Source organism: Myodes glareolus, chromosome 23 (genome assembly GCF_982192425.1).
Source record: "Myodes glareolus chromosome 23, mMyoGla1.1, whole genome shotgun sequence".
In the NCBI taxonomy this organism is placed as follows: domain Eukaryota; kingdom Metazoa; phylum Chordata; class Mammalia; order Rodentia; family Cricetidae; genus Myodes; species Myodes glareolus.
The window spans coordinates 33340447-33360620 of NC_142048.1; the positions used below are offsets into that span (position 1 = coordinate 33340447).

The 20174-nt window shown below is 40.6% G+C and overlaps 1 protein-coding gene across 2 annotated transcripts in view; it reads right to left on the minus strand.

Moving 5' to 3' along the window:
* Micu3 (mitochondrial calcium uptake 3) overlaps nt 1-4935 on the minus strand; it is an 85975-nt gene extending 81040 nt beyond the window's left edge. For both annotated transcript variants that reach the window (XM_048456616.3, XM_048456615.3), the window contains exon 1: nt 4555-4935. In XM_048456616.3, coding sequence (XP_048312573.2) covers nt 4555-4911 — 357 coding nt within the window. In that variant the 5' untranslated portion in view covers nt 4912-4935. The remainder of the gene's footprint in view (nt 1-4554) is intronic.
* Nucleotides 4936-20174: the final 15239 nt, after the last annotated feature.

The window sequence follows — 20174 nt, forward strand, 5'->3', positions numbered from 1 at the left end:
TGCTCAGTGACCTGGGTTCAGTTTCTATCATCAGCAAAATAACAGTATACTATGAACAACAGTCACTGTCAATTTTCATGGGGTGATGTGCAATGGGCTTTAATTTTAACATTCATATGCAAAATAGTCATTGAAATTAAGGCCCATAAAACTTAGTAGTGACCCTGAAAACGGCTCTTCATGGAAGATTAGAGCAAAACATCCAGATATAGTATGGTGGCTTGAAAGAAAATGACTCCCAAAGGGAGTGGCACTATTAGAACACATGGCCTTGTTGGAGTAGGTGTGGTTTCGTTAGAGGAAGTGTGTCACTGTGGAGGAGGGCTTTGAGGTTTTATATATGCTCAAGCCACACTAAGTGAGACAGTCTACTTCCTATTGCCTGCAGGATGTTGAATTCTCAGCTACTTCTACAGAACCATGTCTGCCTGCACACTGTCATGTCTCAACATGATGAAAATGGACTGAACCTCTGGGCTGTGAGTTAATTAAATTAAATTAACCTCAATTAAATGTTTTCCTTTATAAGAGTTACTGTGCTCATGGTGTTTTTTCACAGCAATAGGAACCCTAATGAAGACACATAGTTCTAAGTCTTATCAAAACAATGTGGCTTCTCACAAACTATGCCTCAATAAGAAGAAAAGCTCCAGAATAAACAAAAGCTCTGAAGATGACAACAGCATGACAGAAAACACCTTAGAAAATACTATGAATGCAGGTTCAAAACATTGAGATACTTCTGTATAAGATGTATAAGACATCCAGGGTTATAATGTAGTCTACCATTTCATGTTCATCACTAATTAGTACACTTTATTTTTAAACATTCCTTTGAAGATCACTGCATCTGGAGGTGAGAGTCAGCAAGCATGGCAATAAGTCAAATACTAGCTGTCTCTCATCAGCAAGATCTGACTTATACATCAGCGTGAAATTTCCACACTCTTTGCTTCCCAATGTTGGTACTGGGTGTCTGTTAGGTACTGGGAAAAAAGTGAATTGAATTTTCCAAAGTGGATTAGGGTGCTGTAACTTCAACTGGTGTTAGAAATCGGACATTGTTTCTTCTTGAAATGTTTGTCTTAGCTTGATAAATTCAAGGTGAAAGAAAAAAGGAAAACTTGGTAAAGATGGTAAAGTAGCTCAACTCAATCTTTCTACAAAGCATGTGGATGAGTTTCTTTTCTGTTGCTATGATAGGATACTCTGACAAACAGCAACTTAAAGTAGAAAATGGGTTAATTGGGCTTAAGGTTCCAGAGAGGTTACAGTCCATTACTATGGCAAAGGCATGGAGCAGAAGACAGTCTGGCAGGAAGAAGGGTGATCACATTTCATCTGCTCACAGGAAGTAGGAGAACAGGAAGTAGGGCCAGGTTATAGAACTCAAAGCCTGTCCAAGAGACATAACTTCCTCCATCAGGGGTCTACCCTTTATACATTCTATAATCTTCCCAAATAATGCTTCCAGCTGGGTACCAATCATTCAGACAAATGAGGCTATTGAGGATATTTCATATTCAAATGTATATATGCATATGTTATCACATATATATATTTGTGTATATATGACAAAATATTATATGACACATAAATTCATAAATGCAACAAAGTATAGGATTAGTATAGTTGTTTTAATGACTTCAATTGTACTCTTTAACCTTTGGCATATCATTCATTTCTTTTCAATTATTAAAGAAAAATTATATAGCCAGTCTCTAAGAGGGTAGCCATATTTTTCTTAAAACAGTCCAACCCCATGATGGCTAATGTTGGCTGTCAACTCAACAGGATCTAAACTCACCTACGGAACAAACCTCTCAGCATGCCTACTAGGAAGTTTCTAAACTGGCTAATTGGTATGGAAAAAAGAAAAAAAGCCTACCCCAATTGTGCATGACACCATTCCCTGCACTGGACTGAATACAAATCACACTGTGAGCTGAGCATGAGCATGCACCTCTTTCCACTTCCTGACTGTGGCTGTAATGTGACCAGCTGCCTCATACGCCTGCTGCCAAGACACTGTGAGCCAAGATAAGACTTCGCTTTCTTGCAGGGCAGTGGTGGTATAGGCCTTTAATCCCAGCACTTGGGAGGCAGAAGCAGGAGGATCTCTGTGAGTTTGGGCTAGTTCCTGGACAGCCCCAGGTCCCAAAGCTACAGAGAAACCCTGTCTCGAGAAACAAAAACAAGCAAACAAAAAAAGACATAACTAATACAAACCCCAAATCTGGATGAAGTCAAAAGAATAAATATTTCTTCCTTCAGGTTGTATGCCAAACCTAGTCTTCTAAAAGTGAATGTATTTTTGTAGTTAGTGTAGTTAGGCTGAAGGCTGGTTATAATGCTCTGTGAATGCTTTTTTAAAATTTAAATTAGCATTAGAATTAAATTAGGATGTCAGGCTTAAATTCAGACCCATTGCAGTTCCAGAAAAGAAATAATATAAGAAATATTACTAGAAACTTTTGTTTGTTTTGCTTTTAAAGAGACGATTTCACTGTTTAGATTTGGAGCCTGTCCTGGCACTCATTCTGTAGACCAGGCTGGTCTCAAACTCACAGAGATCCACCTGCCTCTGTTTCCTAAGTGCTGGGATTAAATGTAACTACCTCCCAGCTACATCACAAGAAAAAAAATTTAAACATGAATTTCTTTAATAAAAGGCCTTTAAGTACCTAACAGAAGCAATGAAAAAAATGTCCAAGTCAAAGCTCATTATGGTGAAAATTTTAATATTCAGATAATAAAAAATATAAAATGTTTTACAGAAGGAAAAACTACCACATGCAAAAGGTGTGACAACTATAATGTTGAATCAGAGCATATGAGAAGGGTAAGATACAGGACTTTAGGATCATTTTACTTAAGCAATACATGGAAAATTGTGTACAATGGAAGCAATAATAATGTAAATAAATACATATAGCTAATAAAGGGGCTGAGGAGATTATTCAGTGATCAAGCACTTGTGTGGCTTGCATGATGCCCTGGATTTGACCACCAGTGACAAAAAAACAAACAAAAACCGTGAAATATGAATGAAGGCTAAATAAATCCACTGACTGCTTATTACACACCAGCTGTTCCATTCTGTTCCAAATATATTAACTTATTGAACACCCAGAGCACCCTTTGAGCCTGTTAGTCTCTTTCACAGACACAGGAGCTGGCATTGAGACACAGAGACTTCATCTATAATGGCACAACTAGCAGTGTCCGAGTCAGACGTCTGGCTTTCTGAGCACAGTCAGGTGATAAGGGCTTGTAAATCTAAAGTCACTTTTTAAAAAGAAGGAAATAAAAAACTATGTGCATGCTCCCTACCTTGGTAATCTGTTTCCAGAGCAACTATAGTCAATTAAAGTTCTTGCATGGTCAAACAAGATGCTAAGGTCATGCTACTCTCCTAAGTCACAAAATAGCTCCTCTGTTCTGTGGGGATCCAAGGTTGAGTGTGTTTGCCAGCTCTTTATGGTTTTTTGTATAAAATTAATTTACACAGTGTGTTTATGACTTATCACTAAACAAAAGTGAATAGTGTAGCACATATTGCCTAACCTAAATGCACAGTCAACCTTCTCCCAAACCATACCAAAAAAAATAGCTGTGTCCTTGAATCTGCTCACTACTGTATACTTACAGTACAAACACGACAAAATTTTAGTAAGTAAAGGGGCACAGCTGCCATTTTCCTAAATGATTTTCACCAAATCTAGCTTCTATTCTTCTAGTCCTGGAGTGGAAGTATTCTCAAGACCAAGTTTCTAAGCCATTTGCATGACAATTAAATACAGAGCTGTGACAAAACAAAACCACACCACGCCCCTTACCCTTGCCTTACCTTATATCACAAACTCCATTACAGCCCAACATTTTCATGTGTCACTTCGGCAGGAGTGGGCTCCATTCATAGCTCACCATCATTCCCGTCCTATCTATCTTCTGGTTTGTTTTAACCTACTACTCCAGGGATTATGATTTTTAAGGAAAGAGAGAAACGTACTACTTTTAAATAATTTTTTTTCTTTTCCAGTTTGGCAGTATTTTTCATGGCATTTCCAGACACTAATGCGGCAGATTTTGATCTATTTTGACACCTTCAAAACTCATTCTGCACTTGCTTCTCCTATCATTTTTTTCCTTCCTGCCTTGCTCAGTCAGTCTCGTCCTCTTATTCATGTGGCCCTCCATCACTTCTTCTTTTTAATGCCTGTCAAGTCCTTTATTTGTGACACGTGTGTGGTGAGGGCGAGTCTGGTTTGCATTTGCTTTCTCGACGGTCGCTGCAGCAACCTCTATGGTCCTGATGCATCACTGATAGCATCACCCACATCTTCGCAGCATCCCTGTGAACAGGGACGCCTGGCGTTGATCTGCGTCGCTTACTGGAGGTTGCCCACACGCCGTCAGCGTCCACAGGGCCTCCACAACCTCCACTGCCCAGTGTCACGGTGACCCCCGCCCCCCAAACCCTCCCTGCGCAGGTGGGACACCTGGCAGCCCAACTCTCCAGTGTCACCTGCGCGCACGCGCTCAGGCACTTACCGTCTCCTTAGCAGCAGCCACCGGGATGGGCAGCAGCCCCCTGGCCCGGGGCGGGTCTTCGGGTTCTGGGGCCGCTAACTCCGAGGGCTCTGCTCTGGGGTCCCCATACAGCTGGTAGCACACGAGGCCAACCAGCCCCCCGCCCGCCGCCGCCGCGATGCTCAGCTCACCCCAGCGCCGCCGCCGCCACGCCGCCTCAGCCACGGCCCCCTCGTCGTCCTCGCGGCAGAAGGGCCGGCCCGACAGCCCTGGAGCCGTCCCTGCAGGCCGCCCCCACGGTGACAAGAAGGGCTGCTGAGGGCCGAGAGTCGGCGACAGCCGAGGCGGCGGCCACAGAAGCCTCCGGAGCGCAGCCATAGCGGGAGCCGCGGCCGGAGCGGAGGGAGAGAGGGGGGGCGGGAGGGGCGGTGCTGAAACCTCGCGAGAAGTCGCGGCGGGGCGAGCCCGTGCTGCTGCCGAGCGACAGCCGCCGACGCCCGAGCCCTGCCCTGAGCTGCTTGGGGATGTCAGCGCACCCCGGGAGAGCTGTGGAGCCCCGGAAAGGCCAGGCTCTTCAGCTCAGCCACGCAGTCGTCGTAGCTAACGGGCCCCGCAGCCCGCGGCACCTGACAGGGGAACCCATCTCCGGGGAACCGCTCGTGGGCGGAACTCCGGGAGCCGAGGCTACGGGGGCACCCGGCGCCCCTCCCAGAGGCGCCCGGCTCCTCACTGCGCTTCGTCCTCGGACGCCGTGGGAATGACTTGTGGATGTATCTTCACGTGCACAGCATCAAGAAAACAAAGTGACATCTGCTCCAAGTCATAAAGAGTGCATTTCTGAATTTAAAATAGGTGTTTCGACTCCAGAATGATGGTTTCTGGAACTTGGGCAAGGACAGACTAAAGATTTATAGTTAGCGTTAATATTTTGGGGGAACACTAGTGCATGTGATATTACTCAGGTCAATAAAACTCTAGAGTATGTGAAACAAAGGGTTTTCAAAATTCTTAAGGCTCCGTTTTGTCCTTTGTTGTGTGAGGCTGCTGGTAACTGACATGTGCTGTGTCCTCTTTATTTTTCTGCACGTTATACTTTTGCGTACACATTGCCAATGTCAGCTTTATGGCCGAATTATGCTTGCTCTGCTCTTCATGTAGAATGGTGCCAGGAGCCCCTGAAATGTTTCAGATGTAGGACAGGCAATAAAGACCAGTAGTTTCAACTAATTGGTTATGATTCCTGCTATATAAACTAAGGACTAGCAGAAGCAACCAAAATAAAGTTTTCTGGCCTACATCCTTCTACTTCTGTTCCTCACCACTTACCTGCAAGTAACCTATCGCATATGCTGCAATACATTTTGCTTTAATATAGGCTCATAGAACTTTACTTCCTCAAAGCTACTAAAAATGGTAAAAAAGAAATGTCTGTGACATATAAGGGCAATATCTATTTTAGGATATTATCTGTTTTTCCACTTAATGCTGCCAGGAAGACTCCTTACTTTTACTCCTTACTTTTCCCGGATTTTTTTTCTCAATTTTTTTTTTGTCGTCTCTGAATTCTGATGTTTTTAGATTTCCCAAAGCACTTACTTCCCAGAGGTACATAGTGCTGTGTGTAACTTAATTATTCTAAACTTGTCTTCTTTGAGCTGAATGCAATTTCCTGATATTTTTGTAATTTTCCAACATGAACTATTATTAGTAATTTTGGACAGACTAGATTTTTTATTTGTGGCGTGTGAAAAGCTAAGAAGCTTTGAAAAGAAATGGGAAAGAAATATATATATATACTGTTACTACATATGAGGAAGACAATGAGTTTGCAAAGATGACGTTATATGTATATGACATATGCCCACAGTTATCTATTTTCTCCAGTTTTAATAAATTTATAGGTCATATTTTCTCCTAAGTATTTTCTCTGGGGAGAAACCAAATTCTCTTATAAGAGTTACAGAGTACTCCAGTGTGGGATAAAAATGTCTCATTGTGCGCAGAAGTTATCTAACTTCCCACACTCTCTTTCTTCTAAACCCAAACTGTTAAGAAAACTCATTGTTTTCTTATATGCTCTGTAACAATAGCCACAGCAAAATAGCCAAATTGTTATCTCTATAGATAGTGTTCCAAGTTTATTTATCAAAGTAAAAGTGATGAAAAGCCATGGTATTAGGAATTTGGGCCTTTTTGAAATTTCAGATACTATGTTTGGATAAATATAGATTCAGCCTAATTTCCCTCTTCTGGGTTAATTCTAAAGGGAACCAATGACTACCCTCCACCCTTGCAAAGTCCATGCTCCATGGTTAGAATTCAAAATTTCAAAGAAATTGCATTCACTGTGGTCTAAGTGAAAAACAATGTCCCAAAAGAAAAAGTAAAAATGCAAGGATTAAGCCAGGAATGATTCTTGAAGAAAATGTGTCTCTTAGACAACTAGAAATTACAGGTTAAAGATCCAGAGTCTCGTCCTGACTGTACAGCAGCAACTGCAGTGTCTTGGAGGTCACACTTTCAAATACGGGACTGAATAGCTGGTTCACCTTATGGATCTGTTACATAATCATTTTCATTTCATAAACATATACACATGCCTTTTATAGCATGTGTTTGTTTGTTTGTTTTGCAGTTCTCGGACACATAGCATCTCTTACATGTTATCTTCTCTAAACTGCAATTGCCTCACTTGCTTTGTTTTTTCACCTTAAAAATTGCATCTCCTATGCCAGATGGTGGTGGTACACACCTTTAATCTCAGCATTTAGGAAGTAGAGGCTGATGGATCCCTGAGTTCAAGACCAGCCTGTTCTGCAAAATGAGTTCTCCGACAGCCAGGGCTACACAGAAAAATCCTGTGTCTTAGGGTTTTTGTTGCTGTGAAGACACCATGACAATAACAACTCTTTAAAAGGAAATAATTTAACTGGGTGGCTCACAGTTCAGCGGTTCCATCCATTATCATTATGGTGAGACATGATGCTGGAAAAAGAACTAAGAATTATACATCTTGATCATCAGGGAACAGGAACTGAACTAAAGCTCTGGGTATTGCTTGAGCATATATGAGAATTCAAAGCCCACCTCCACAGTGGCACACTTCCTCCAACAAGGCCATACCTACTCCAACAAAGCCTCACCTCCTAATAGTGCCACTACCTATTAGCTTATAGGGGCCAATCACATTCAAACTATCACATTCCATTCCCTGGCTCCCATAAACTTGTAACAATATCATATACAAAATACATCTAGTCCAAGTTCAAATGTTCCTGTAGTCTATCATAGTCTCAATAATGTTTTAAAGTTCAAAGCCTTCGTCTGAGATTGGTGCAATCGCTTAAATATCATCCCCTATTGAATCAAAATAAAGAAACAAATCATGCACTTCCAACATATAATTGCACAGGTTATGCATAACCATTCCAAAGTGCAGGGAAGGGAGCACAGCAAGGAAATACTGGACAAAAACAATATTGGAAACCAGCTGGGAAAACTCCAAACTTTGCACTTCCATGTCTGATATTGAAACACTCTTCCAATTTCCAACTCCCTTCAGCTTTGTTGACGGTAACACAATTCTTTCTCTTTGGTTGGTTCCACTCTCTGTTAGCAGCTTTCCTCTGCAGTATCCTACAGCTCTGGCATCTCCAACCTCTTGGGATCTCCAAGGCAATCCAGGCTTCACCTCCACAGCTTCATGAAATGACCTCTGTAGGTCTCCATTCAGGGACAAGACCGACACATGTCTGGCTTCAACAGCTTTCCTTAGTTATTCTTGGACTCTAAAGCCAGATCTATGTGGCCAAAGGTGCCAAGTTCTGCTACTTACTGCAGCTGGGACATGCTGCCCAACCCCAAACCTGGTCTATTAGCTGCTTCACTAGTTGTCTGTCTTCCGTGGTTTCCTTCACTGCCTAAGCTTGGTTGTTTTGGAATTTACTCTGTAGACCAGGCTGGCATCAAAGAAGTCCACCAGCCTCTGCTTTCTGAGTGCTGGGATTAAAGGTGTGCACCATTACACCAGGCTTTCTTTAAATCTTTTTCACAAAGTGGAAACGTACCTGGGTGGGATCTTGCCCTGAGGTGGCCATTCCCTTCATTCCATTTCTTAAACTGTTTATCTCTTTGAACACAGGACTTAACTCCATTCCACTTCCTGGTGCTCCTTTTCTCCTCAAAATGAACATTTTGTATACTTCCTTGCTCATTTTGCTCCTTCTCATTATAAATCTTCATTAGAGTTAACATGAGTAATCACATAATAGAGTTTATATTAAGCTGTTTTGAGATTTCCTCTGGTGGCAGAAATTATCCAAAACTCTTCACTTTAACCTCAGGCAGATTCTTTAGACAAGGGCAAAAAGCAGCTACATATTTTTTTAAAACAAAAATATCACAATACTAGTCTCTAGGCAGCATATTAAAATTTATCTCTTCTGAAACCTTTTGAGCCAGGCCCCCACAGTTCATCATGGAGCGTTCTTCCATGCTCCTACTGGTATGGCCCATTAAACAACACTTAAGGCATTTAACTGCTTTTCTAATCCACAGTCCCAAGGTCTATATTCCTTCAAACAGTAGCACAGTCTATCACAGCAATACCCCCGTCCCTGGAACCAACTTCTGTCTTAGGGTTTTTATTGCTGTGAAGAGACACCATGGCACTGGCAACTCTTATAAAGGAAAACATTTAATTGGATGGCTTACAGTTCAGAGGCTCAGTCTAAGATCATCATGGTGAGACGTGGCAGCATATAGGCAGACATGGTGCTGAGAGGTCTATATCTTCATCCAAAGGCAGCAGAGGGAGACTATGTCACACTTGGCATGGCTTGAGCATAGACCTTGAAGCCCATCTCCACACACACTTCCTCTAACAAGGCCACACCCACTCCAACAAGACCACACCTCCTCACAGTACCACTCCCTATGAGCTCATGGGGACCAATTACATTCAATTTGTCCTGAAAAACCAAAAAAAATTGCATTTCCTGACCTAAATATGTTAGCCTTTTGATACTTGCCATCTTGTAAATGAGGGTGTATATTTATATGCTGAAAATGTGAAATTTAAGTGTGCCCATTAGGAACAACTAAACGAAACTCCTATGGAAGCTTATCATTTGTCTTAGCTTATGCTCTTGAGCCCCCAAAGCCTGACTAGCTGGAAAAGCAATACAAGCTTTGTATTTCTGCATGCCCACCCTCACCCCCAGGCTCACTCAGTCCTGACTACAGCAGTACTGTAGTGATCTTCTCAATCCCAAACAACCTCCCCAGTCATGGAGGCTGTGTTACTTAGAGGCAGTCTGTACTTTGTGAGATTGCAACCTTCTCTTGCCCTTTTGTCCTGAGATATAGCCACCAGGACCTGGAGCTCAATTCCTCATGTTTGAGATTATGGAGGCCCAGTTGCCTGAGGCACCAGGGATCTGTTTTCTATTTTGAATATCACTCGCCTTCATACAATATTCATACAACTTCATACAATTGAATACAATAATCTGTACTCATCCTTTTTCCCTAAATCTTACCTAGGTTGTAGCTGAGCAACGAGGAGCTAGAATGTTTATGCAGTCCAGCTCCTGCCACACGATAGGACCTCAATAGTGATAGTTAAAATGGAGGAGTTTTATTACAGCTGTGAAGCCGAGAGGAGGAAGTAAGGATACAGAACGGGGTGGCCCTTTTTATATACATGAGACTCCAACAAAAGATTCACATTGAATAAAAGATAGATTTACTTCCTAAAAAGTCAAGCTGTACATCTGGAGATGTAATGGATTCAAATGGGAGGCAATGGTGGTTGTTCTTGATTATCTACATGGCAGGATTTGTAGTTACAGGAGATACCTATGTCTGGGAGAGAGTAGAGACTGAGGTAGAGGAATTAACTAAGAGAGGGCAGATATCTGCCCTCATAGTCACCTTACAGAAGGTGGCCCAGATACAAAACTACAAGGGGGTCTCAGGGCAAGCAGCATGTTCCTGTCAGCCTTCTGCAGCTTCTTCCCGCTTGGATGTGACTATTACCCTATCAGCTGCTGCAGTCTTCCCTGCTGACTCCATCCTCTTCAGTCTTCCAATGTGGGCTAAATACCAGCATCTTTCCAGGGAAGTTTTGGGCCTTTGGTGCCGGTTTGCAACTACCCAGGCATCCAGCTTCATGGGCTGAGCAGGTACCAGGGGTCCTAGCTTCTCTAGCATGCAGGCAGTCATTGTTGGACTCCCTCACCTTATTGTGTAAGCCAATCAGATAAATTCCCTTTTATAAAATACGTTCATTCCATTGGTTATGTTTCTGCAGAGAAGCATTGCCCAATGTAGAGGCCAAAAGGAAAAAATGAAAGGATCAGGTATGGAAGGTGGTCATGGAGAAGGGTTATTTCCAGAACAAGTTTTGAGATTTTAATACAGGGACTAGCACTTTAAATATTACCTGACACAATCACATTGGAGTAGAGCCTTAAATCTCAGTCATTATGATCCACTAAGGACATCTTGCATCATCCATGGTCAAAAGTCACTGGCCTGACTAGTCACACATCCCTTTTTATTCTCATGTATCTCTTTGTTAGCAGTAAGTAACCTAATTGTTGCTAATGTACGTTTATATTCTAACATCAGACTGTTCTAACACCAAGTTGTGTCTAGTCATGACCATTACACCTATTTAGTAATTTAAATGTAATCTTCAAGGTCCTTGCTGTTGGCACTTTATTGCTTATTCCTATTGTGTAGTCCTTAAACTTCCAGTTTTTGCATGGTAGGGACTTTCACATATTTAGGGAATATTATGGAACAGCGGCTCAGAGTTGCTACCAGCAAAGCCCCCTGTTCAAAGCAAGTGAGCCCATCATATTATCATTCTCCTCTTGCTCACTCACATGCTGCGGTAATTTGAATAAAAATGGCGCCCATAGAGTCACAGGGAGGGGAGTGTCACTATTAGGAGGTGTGGCCTTCGAGTAGGTGTGGCCTTGTTGGAGGAAATGTGTCACTAGGAGTGAGTTTTCAGGTTTGTAATGCTCAAGCCAGGCCCAATGACTCTCTCTCTCTCTCTCTCTCTCTCTCTCTCTCTCTCTCTCTCTCTCTCTCCCTCTCTCTCTCTTCCTGCTGCCTGCCAATCCAGTTGTAGAACTCTCAGCTATCTCTCCAGCACCATGGCTGCTTGTGCACTGCCATGCTTCTCACCATGGTGATGACGGACTAAACCTCTGAACTGTAAATGAGCCACCTCAGTGATGTTTTCCTTTCTAAGAGTTGCCATGTCATGGTGTCTTTTCTTAGGAATAAAACTTTGACTAAGATGCAAGTGACAGTGATTAAAGCTCCATGCCCATCGAAGGGTATCTTCTGGCAGAAAATAGCTTCCTATTTCCTTTCTGCTAGTCATCCATTGCACAAGCACAATACCAAAGTACAAGACAAGTGGTGAGTTTCTGAAAACTATTGGCAGTATTTACTAAGACTCAACATTCGCTTGTCCTATGGACCATTAATCCCACACCTAGTTGAAATAACATAAGTGAGAATTTAAGTCTCCCAAAAACACAAGCATGCATTCAGACCAGCATTGCATGTGACGGTCAACAGAGTATAAGCTCCTCATATGCCCCTCGGTGGAAGTGTAGACGTAAGGAGGGTCCTTTGTTTAAACAACTGGATACTGTAAATTAAAAAAGAATTCTAGGCTGCAGTTTGCATGTAATCATATTAATTCATTTCACAGGATAAAACTGAGTCTAAGAAGTCAAACACAAAAGCTCATTTGTGGTGCTGAAAAGATGGCTCAGTGGTTAGGAATTGGCAGCTCTTCCAGAGGACCTGGTTTGGGTCTCAGCACTCAACTGGTAGCTACTAACTGTCTGTAAGTCTAGTCACAGGGGATCTGACACCGGCTTCTGGCTTCCGTGGACACAGATTCAGTATTCAGATATACATATAGTCAAAACAGTCACATTCATAAATTTAAAAATTAGATTTAGTGTGTATTATTTTGTGTGTCTGGGTGTGCACAGGTGCATGTGAATTGTGTGCATGTGGAGGTCAGAGAAACGTCTGCAGGAGTTGCTTCTCTTCTCCCATCATATGGGTTTTGGGGAATCAAACTCAGCCTACCTGGCTTGGCCAAAATGCCTCTGATCTCTCAGCCAGCCCTATTCATTTATTTATAATGTAGAATTCAGGACAGTTGGTTCCCTGGATGGTGATGAGACAAGTTAAGGAAAGAGACTTCCCAAATCCTGTAAATATCCTGGGTGAAGAAATGGCACAAGTCTCTGCTGTTTCAATATCCATAAAGCTATACTCTTAAATCTTGCATGTCTTTTTGTATATGTCACTACATAAAATGTTTATTTTAAATGAAACATTTTCTTCTTGATGCTTTTAATATATATCATCTAGAAAATCTTAAAGAGTTATGAGCTATAAATTTAGGCGCATATGGAGCTAGGTGTGAACTGAAACTGAAGAGTTCGAAAGTTAAAGGGATTTAGATGATCTTGGCACAGACCACAGAGCGTTAACCAAAGAGGGTTTTACAAACTGTCCTTTTCGGTACTTGGAAGCTATAAAAGATGGTCTAGCTATTTTTAAATTTATTTAAAAGGAAAACCAAAAGACACTTAGGATTGTAAGCAAATGCCCAGTGTTTCCCATTCTGTGGCCTATAGAACTCTCTTCTGCATTCTCCATATGGACAGACTCAGCGGGTACCTGCTCTTAAGGTCTGGTGCAGCTAGTGTCTACCCGTGTCTCTGGCTCTAACCCCAGTCTGGCATGTGCTTGATGGGAAATTGCTTTAAGGGTAGATATCCAAACAGAAGGACAACCTTCATGACAGATGGTGAGCTCAGCATAAACAGGGAACCATCAGAAAATCAAAGGCAGCAAGGAGAATTCACTGTACGTACCTGGAGATCACCAGTGGGTCAGCAAACCAGTTTCATCTTTTGCCAACATCTGTGACTTAGGGTTGTTTGTTTAGCATTTGGACCAAGTGAAAATTTCAGGACAAGCTCAGAATTCAGAGGAAAAAACGGATGAGTGGGTCGTCTAAGGGTGAGTTATGCAAATGAGACTGATCACCACAGTTTCTTCAAAACTCACCCGAAAAAAGATGACTTTTCTGGCTGACATGGCATTAAACTAGAAGTGGTTACGACATAGATGTGAACTGTACATTTGAGAGAAGGGCCTTTTTCTTTTGTAAAGAATGTTTAATGCATCCTTATTTTGCCATTGAAGCAGTTGACATTTATTGAAAATCTGGAATGCTTGGTTGTCAAATGTACTGTTCAAATAGTTTTGGCAAAGACATTTCGAGACAGATAATACTTTTTGTTATCTCAGGAAGTTTCCTTCTGCTCCTCCCAATTAATTCACTGTCCTTCTTATCCAGAAGTCAACACTGAACTTATCTCATATCTCTCATAAATTTAATTGTCTTTGCACATTGAGGTATTTACCTTTTGGGGTGTTTTATGTAAATTGATGTTATCATTTTCAAGCAATCTGATTGTCTGGCTGCATTAACTCAGCATGTTATATATATTTATTTAGCTTTTTGTTTATACCAATAATTCTTTTTAGAGAATAGTATTGTACTTGCTCTACTATGATACAGCGATCCATTCTTCTGTTGATGGGCATAGGTACTATATTCAGTTTTAGCTCCCACAATTGTTTGCATGGGCATATCTTTTTTATTTCTTGGAGTAATGCCTGCATGTAGAATTTCTAATAATTTCATAGATATATGGTTAGCCACTCAAGAAACAAAAACATTTCCCAAAGTAGTGGTGCTATTTTGCACCTTCAATAACCAGGGGTGAGCGTTCTAGTTGTTTTATATCTGGCATAGAGGTCATAAAGGTGGTTTCTCAAATTTAAGTGGCTAATTCCTAGATGCATTGCTTGGAAAAATCACCTGATACTTAGTTGAGTTTTGAAAGCCAGTGTTTATTTAAAACTCAAGATTTAAAAGTTTATGCTTGTGGTTTGTATTAAAATAAAAAGATTTTGTTATGTAGGTAGCATTCATACACTAACAAATAGGAGGTTGTAGATAGAAATACAGAAATATAAGGTATGCTTAGGAGAGCTTTAGAAACTTCACCCACTTGTATGCACAAAACATTTATATGTGGATTTATTTGGATGAATTGTAAATATATAAATCCCATAATTAAAATCTTCTTCATCTTTCTTAGAGCTATGACTCTAAGGGAAGGAGAATTTAAGTAATTTGAAGAGACAGACTTGTGAAAATTAGCCTGTAAAGCCAAATTAACTATATTCTCCTATTAAATATTATTGAGAAATTTGGATAGGCTATCTTGGAATATTAGGTTGGATGACAATAGAGACAATCTAGACAAGTGAACGGATTCCTTCTTTTGGCTTTTGTCTGCTGCCCCTCCTTCCTTTCCCCCTCTCCTCGGAACTTCTGTGTATTAACCTAAATGCTTCCCCTTTCCCAGTGATGGCTCGTGTACCCTAGTGCACCCTAGGCACCCTAGTGCCTAGTTTCAGCGAAGCACCACAACTCCCCAACTTGCCACTTCCATCAATACATCTAACAGCTAGCCTATAAGCTTCAGGAAGGTTCCACTACATTTCCCCCCCCCCCTTTTTTTTTACAGGATGGCCATTGTCTGTTAAGTAATAAGAACTTATGTTTTGGTCAATTACAAGGCCCCAGGCTCAATCCTCAGAAGCCCCAAAGAAAAGGAGAAGTGAAAGAAGTTTTCAAAGTCAAGGGTATCATTGTGGGTTTGAGGTCAGCTGGTTTGCACAGCAAATCCCAGGCAAGCCAGGGCTATATTGCAAGACTCTGGCTCAACAAGCAAACAAGCAACCTTCTGTGTTTTTAAAAGAACGGAAGTGTTTGTTTTTATAAAATTACTGAAAATTCATAGCAATTCTTTCTTCAGGGCAGTGAGAGTGTGGTTCAATTATTATTCTAGCTTCAGAAACCCAAGTCAACAATCTTCCAGTTGAAAATAAGGTCGAGCTGCAAAACAAATTTCAACGGTAACTGTTCCTCAGAAATACTTACAGCTTGGGATTGACAGCTTTGAGGAAATGATACCGGATCTGAGTTTGCTGAAGACATAAAAGGTCGCTGCCAAAATTTTTTATGTCTTATTTTATAAACCCAGAGAACGAACTGCTGCTGTAATTATCTTATTTTGCTGCAGAATCTGGTAAACACAGTTTTAAGGGTGTTATAGTTCTTAAAGAAATCTTTAGTGGTTGCATTTGACAGAGTGAACTCCAAATCCAGCCACTAACTTCTTGCCGTTTCATTTATTTGACTTAGCTTTCGTCCTTGAACTCATTTCGAAGCTTCACTGCCAGCTTGAACCTTATAGCTTGTTCACAGGAATAGTTCGAGTCAAATATTCTCAGCGTCAACACTTTCTCAGAGTCCTGACAGCTGCGTAGTATCTGCTGACCTGCCGTTTCTTCCCCGTCAAGACTGTTGGCATGTCACAATTTTCTGTGACTTTTTCGTCTTGTCAATCACCTACGCCTTGTAATTTTGCTATTTTTTTCTTCTCTTCACGTTTGGAAGTCAGAATTACATTCAGAATTTGCCAAGGGTAGAATAGAAGCTGGGAAATGAAACTTGGCAGCGTTTATTGCAGTTTTGCAAGGTCCCCTCTTGGCCTTGTCAAGGTCTTGGGATGTGACCACACCGTCCTCTAGTGGCTGACCCAGGAAAGGCCGGCAACAACTTTCCTTCAGTAATAATGTATGGATTTATGTCAAGATCAAGTGCATTTCCCCCTAAATGTACTTGGTTTTTGAGAGCCAAGTTACATTCTTATATCTCTGAATTCTATAAATTAGAATAATTATTAATTGTGAGCAATGTTAAAGTAAATTCAAGAAATTAAAGCAACTGCTTGAGGTTTCTAAAAAAGTTCCAATGTACATGTCAGTTAAGCAAAAGGATACTTATTTAATATGTAAAATATGCCAGAGTTCATAGAGTATTTGCCAATACAATTGTTACAGTAACTCCGAGAGTTTTAAGCTATGCATGGTTGTTGTGGGCTTTTAACTTTTTCAATTTTTATTGTTTGAATATTTCATGCATGCAATATAATATGTTTTAAATCCACCCTCATAAAACTTCCTTTTAATTTCCTCCCCTGTCTTTCCCTGACAGCATTCCTTTCTCAACTTCATGTGCTCTGGTTTTCTAAAAGCCACTGACTCTATTTAGTGTTGCCCGTACGTGCCTGGGTGTAGGGTTATCTACTGGAACATGGGTAACCTTCCATAGGTCACATCCTTAAAGAAAACTCACTCTTTCTCCCAGTAGCTGTCAACTGACAGCAACACCTTTGCTAGAAACAGGACTTAATGATTCCCCTCCCCCATTAATTGAGATATTTGGACTGACTCGGTTTGGAGCAGGCCATGAGCATGCAGTCACAGCTTCCAAGACTTCATTTGTATATAGGAACTGCCATATTTGGAAAAGACTATTTTGCTGCAGATATTTATTCCCTCTGCTTTTTACGATTTTTCTGCTACCTCTTCTGAGATGACACCCTAGGCCATGGAGGGCAGGAGGTGATATGTATATATGTATGTATGTATACGTTTTAATGCATGTATATGTATGTATGTATTCCATTTTAAGTTCAGTCTTCCATAGTGTGTTATTCTCTTCTTACTCTGTGTAGTTTCACTAGTTGTATGGCTCTGCATTAGTCACCATTACTACAAGAAACAAACAAAAACTTCCAATGAGGCTTGAGAGACGTGTTAATCTAGGGGCACAAAGGTAAGAATTTATTGGGCAGTTCATCACTATGTCCATTTTGCGGAATATACAATTAGGTTCCACCATAGGACCTAGCCAGTCATGGGTTGCCGCTCCAGTTAGTGATCTTAGGTTTGAGTTCTGTCTTGTGGAGAGGGCTTTAAAACCAATGATTTTAAAACCTAGCTGATTGCTCCTATGATATCGATGCCACTATTGCATCAGTGAGTGCATTTTGTCAGTTCTGCTGCTATCGTAGGTCACAGAGTTTGTAGTGGTGTAATGTTGTTGACTACTTTTCTATCCCAGCAGTGAGCGTAACACCTGTCAATGTGGAAGCCAGTAGGGATGACACGTCCAGGTCTGTACCATCTTGATTCCTCCACGCTCTATGACCCTAGGGTGTGGTATCTTCAATGAAAGTAAGTGCTAGAAGATAATCAAGAACAATGGGAATAGCTTACAACGTTTGGGGGCGCATGTAAGGTCCCACAGTAACAAACTATTCAAAAGAGGCATTTCATAGCTGGCACTGGACTTTTTATTTGATGGTGTATTGTCTCTAGGAGGGGCCTTGCTCCAGGATAGAGTAACTCTGCTTAGATTCTTTTTATATGTTTGTATTTCTGGGAGTTTCTACAGTAGTAAGTTTCCGTATGGTATTTGTAAAGTTTTTAGTGTTCATTATCCCTCCTCATACTCTTTCCTCTACCCTGTCCTCTCACCCCCTCTCACTTTAGCCTCCCCTGTTTATTCCTTGATTTATTTCCTTTCTTGCCTTTGCAGAACTTTCATTTTAGCAGGAGTATAATCGCGAACCAGTGTTTATGTTAGGGTGGAGCTTCATCCAGGCTCTTCGTAAGTCAGACAATCTCCAAAACCATACTGGCATTATCTGTGCTCTTAGCCTCAGTACTGTGGTTGGTTTTGTCTTCATATGAGTCAGGTCTCTCTGCCAGATGCACCGCTCAGCTTCCTTGCGTTAGTCCTTCTCACGCTGGATTGGTCACTGTGTCTTCCTAACCTGGGTCGCGTTTAAGAAATTTTAAGTCTTCTTTTCATTCCTCTTATTTGGTTGTCCTCTTGGAGGGATGGATTCTTCCCTATTCCCCCAGCTCTAGTTTGGCTAAACTCCTGGGAAGCTTCGTAACCACAGGCCAGGCTCCGGTTTTTTCTAAACAGGACTAATTAACTCGGACTTCTAATTAAGGGAAAGGAGTGCATAAATAAGATTTTTGTCAGCTTAGCACTTTGCTTGAACTATATAAAATCTCAGGGTGGTTTAATAAGTCACTCATCCATTTTCTTTTTTTTAATTTTTATTTATTTATTTATTTATTTATTTATTTATTTATTTATTTATTTTTGACGTAACCCTCCAAATTCTGTACACTTCATTCCGCAAATGCTACAGTTATAAAATGGATATAATCTTAGGAATTTTGCCCAATTGTGTATCTATACAGATCAGCTAAACACGCCCAAACCTCCAGAGGTAAAGAACTTTTATCTTCATCTGGTCCAGCTGATGTTGAGCACAGTTTAGCGTTAACATTCGTCCCATCGTGTTGAATCCTTCAAACCCGAGCTTGGGTGTACTCCAGTAACTTTTGGAGTTGCGCCTGATCTTACCCGTTTTCATCTGAATCCACTGGGGAACAGGATCATTTTGTTTTTGTTTCTAGGCCAGGAATTACTTGGTTCTGAAAATCTTGTGAGAAGACACGTCGAGAAACAGTCAGGCATGACAGTGGTTGTGTGACTTCTATATTGAACATGCCGTGAACAAATTTATTGCTATACTTTCAGAATGTTACAAAAATGAGTCTTTAAACAATTTTGCTTTGAATATCATTAACATTGCGTTTTTTGTAATTTTTGAACTGAGTAGAGAACTCAGCCTTGTGAGTGTCTGGTAAATGGTCTATTTTGAACTACTCCTCTAGCCTGACACTTACTTGTTTCTTAGGAAAATATTGTAAGAAGAAATTTCTGCCTAGTTTACAAAAGTAATCATTCAAAGTAACATCTTTTCGGTCCTAGTTTTTCTAACAATAGTATCCCCTTATCTGTAACCACATAGTTTTCTAATAGCCTTTTCCTCTCAACATTTTATCATGAGGAATTCCAAATTGAAAATACATTTGAAAGGATGAAATAGTGGGCACAAATATACCAATTATCAGCCTTAACGCTGTGTATTTTGTAACTGAAGGATGCATATAAAGCAGCACATTATTGTACAGCTATGTGCATTTCCTAAAATTGAGGACATTCTTTTATGCAAACAACACTTCAAAGAGAACGCCATTCATCCTTGTTATTGATGTTATTACAGATTAAGCATGCACCTCCACATGTGAAATGGCAGTTTTATTTCTATCTAATTCTAAAGAGACAGCATATTTACTAATTATTAAAATGCATTCCCTATGTTTTATGGAATGATTCAGTGTTTGAAAGAGTACCACTTAAAATGAAATTTTAGTGACAGTTTCATTCTCTTGGAAAATTTAATTTATTTGAATGTGATGATTTAATATTTATGTCATCATAACAAAGACATTCCCTTAGTGTTCATGTGGTATTATTCTTTTCGAGAATGAAGACTGTTTCAAGAATAGTTTCTTTGCTTGAAATGGAAAATGACAAACACCTTAGTAGCATCTCTGGACACATTCATAATGAAATAATAAAAAGGGTTGAAAAGCAGCCTTAGTTCACTGTTCAGTGGCAGAGTTGGGGGCCATCAATTAATGCGTATAAGTCCTTTTCGACCAGTTTTTCATATAATTCAATTGTTTTTTAAAACATCATTTTTATTCTTTTTTATGTATTTGTAGAATTA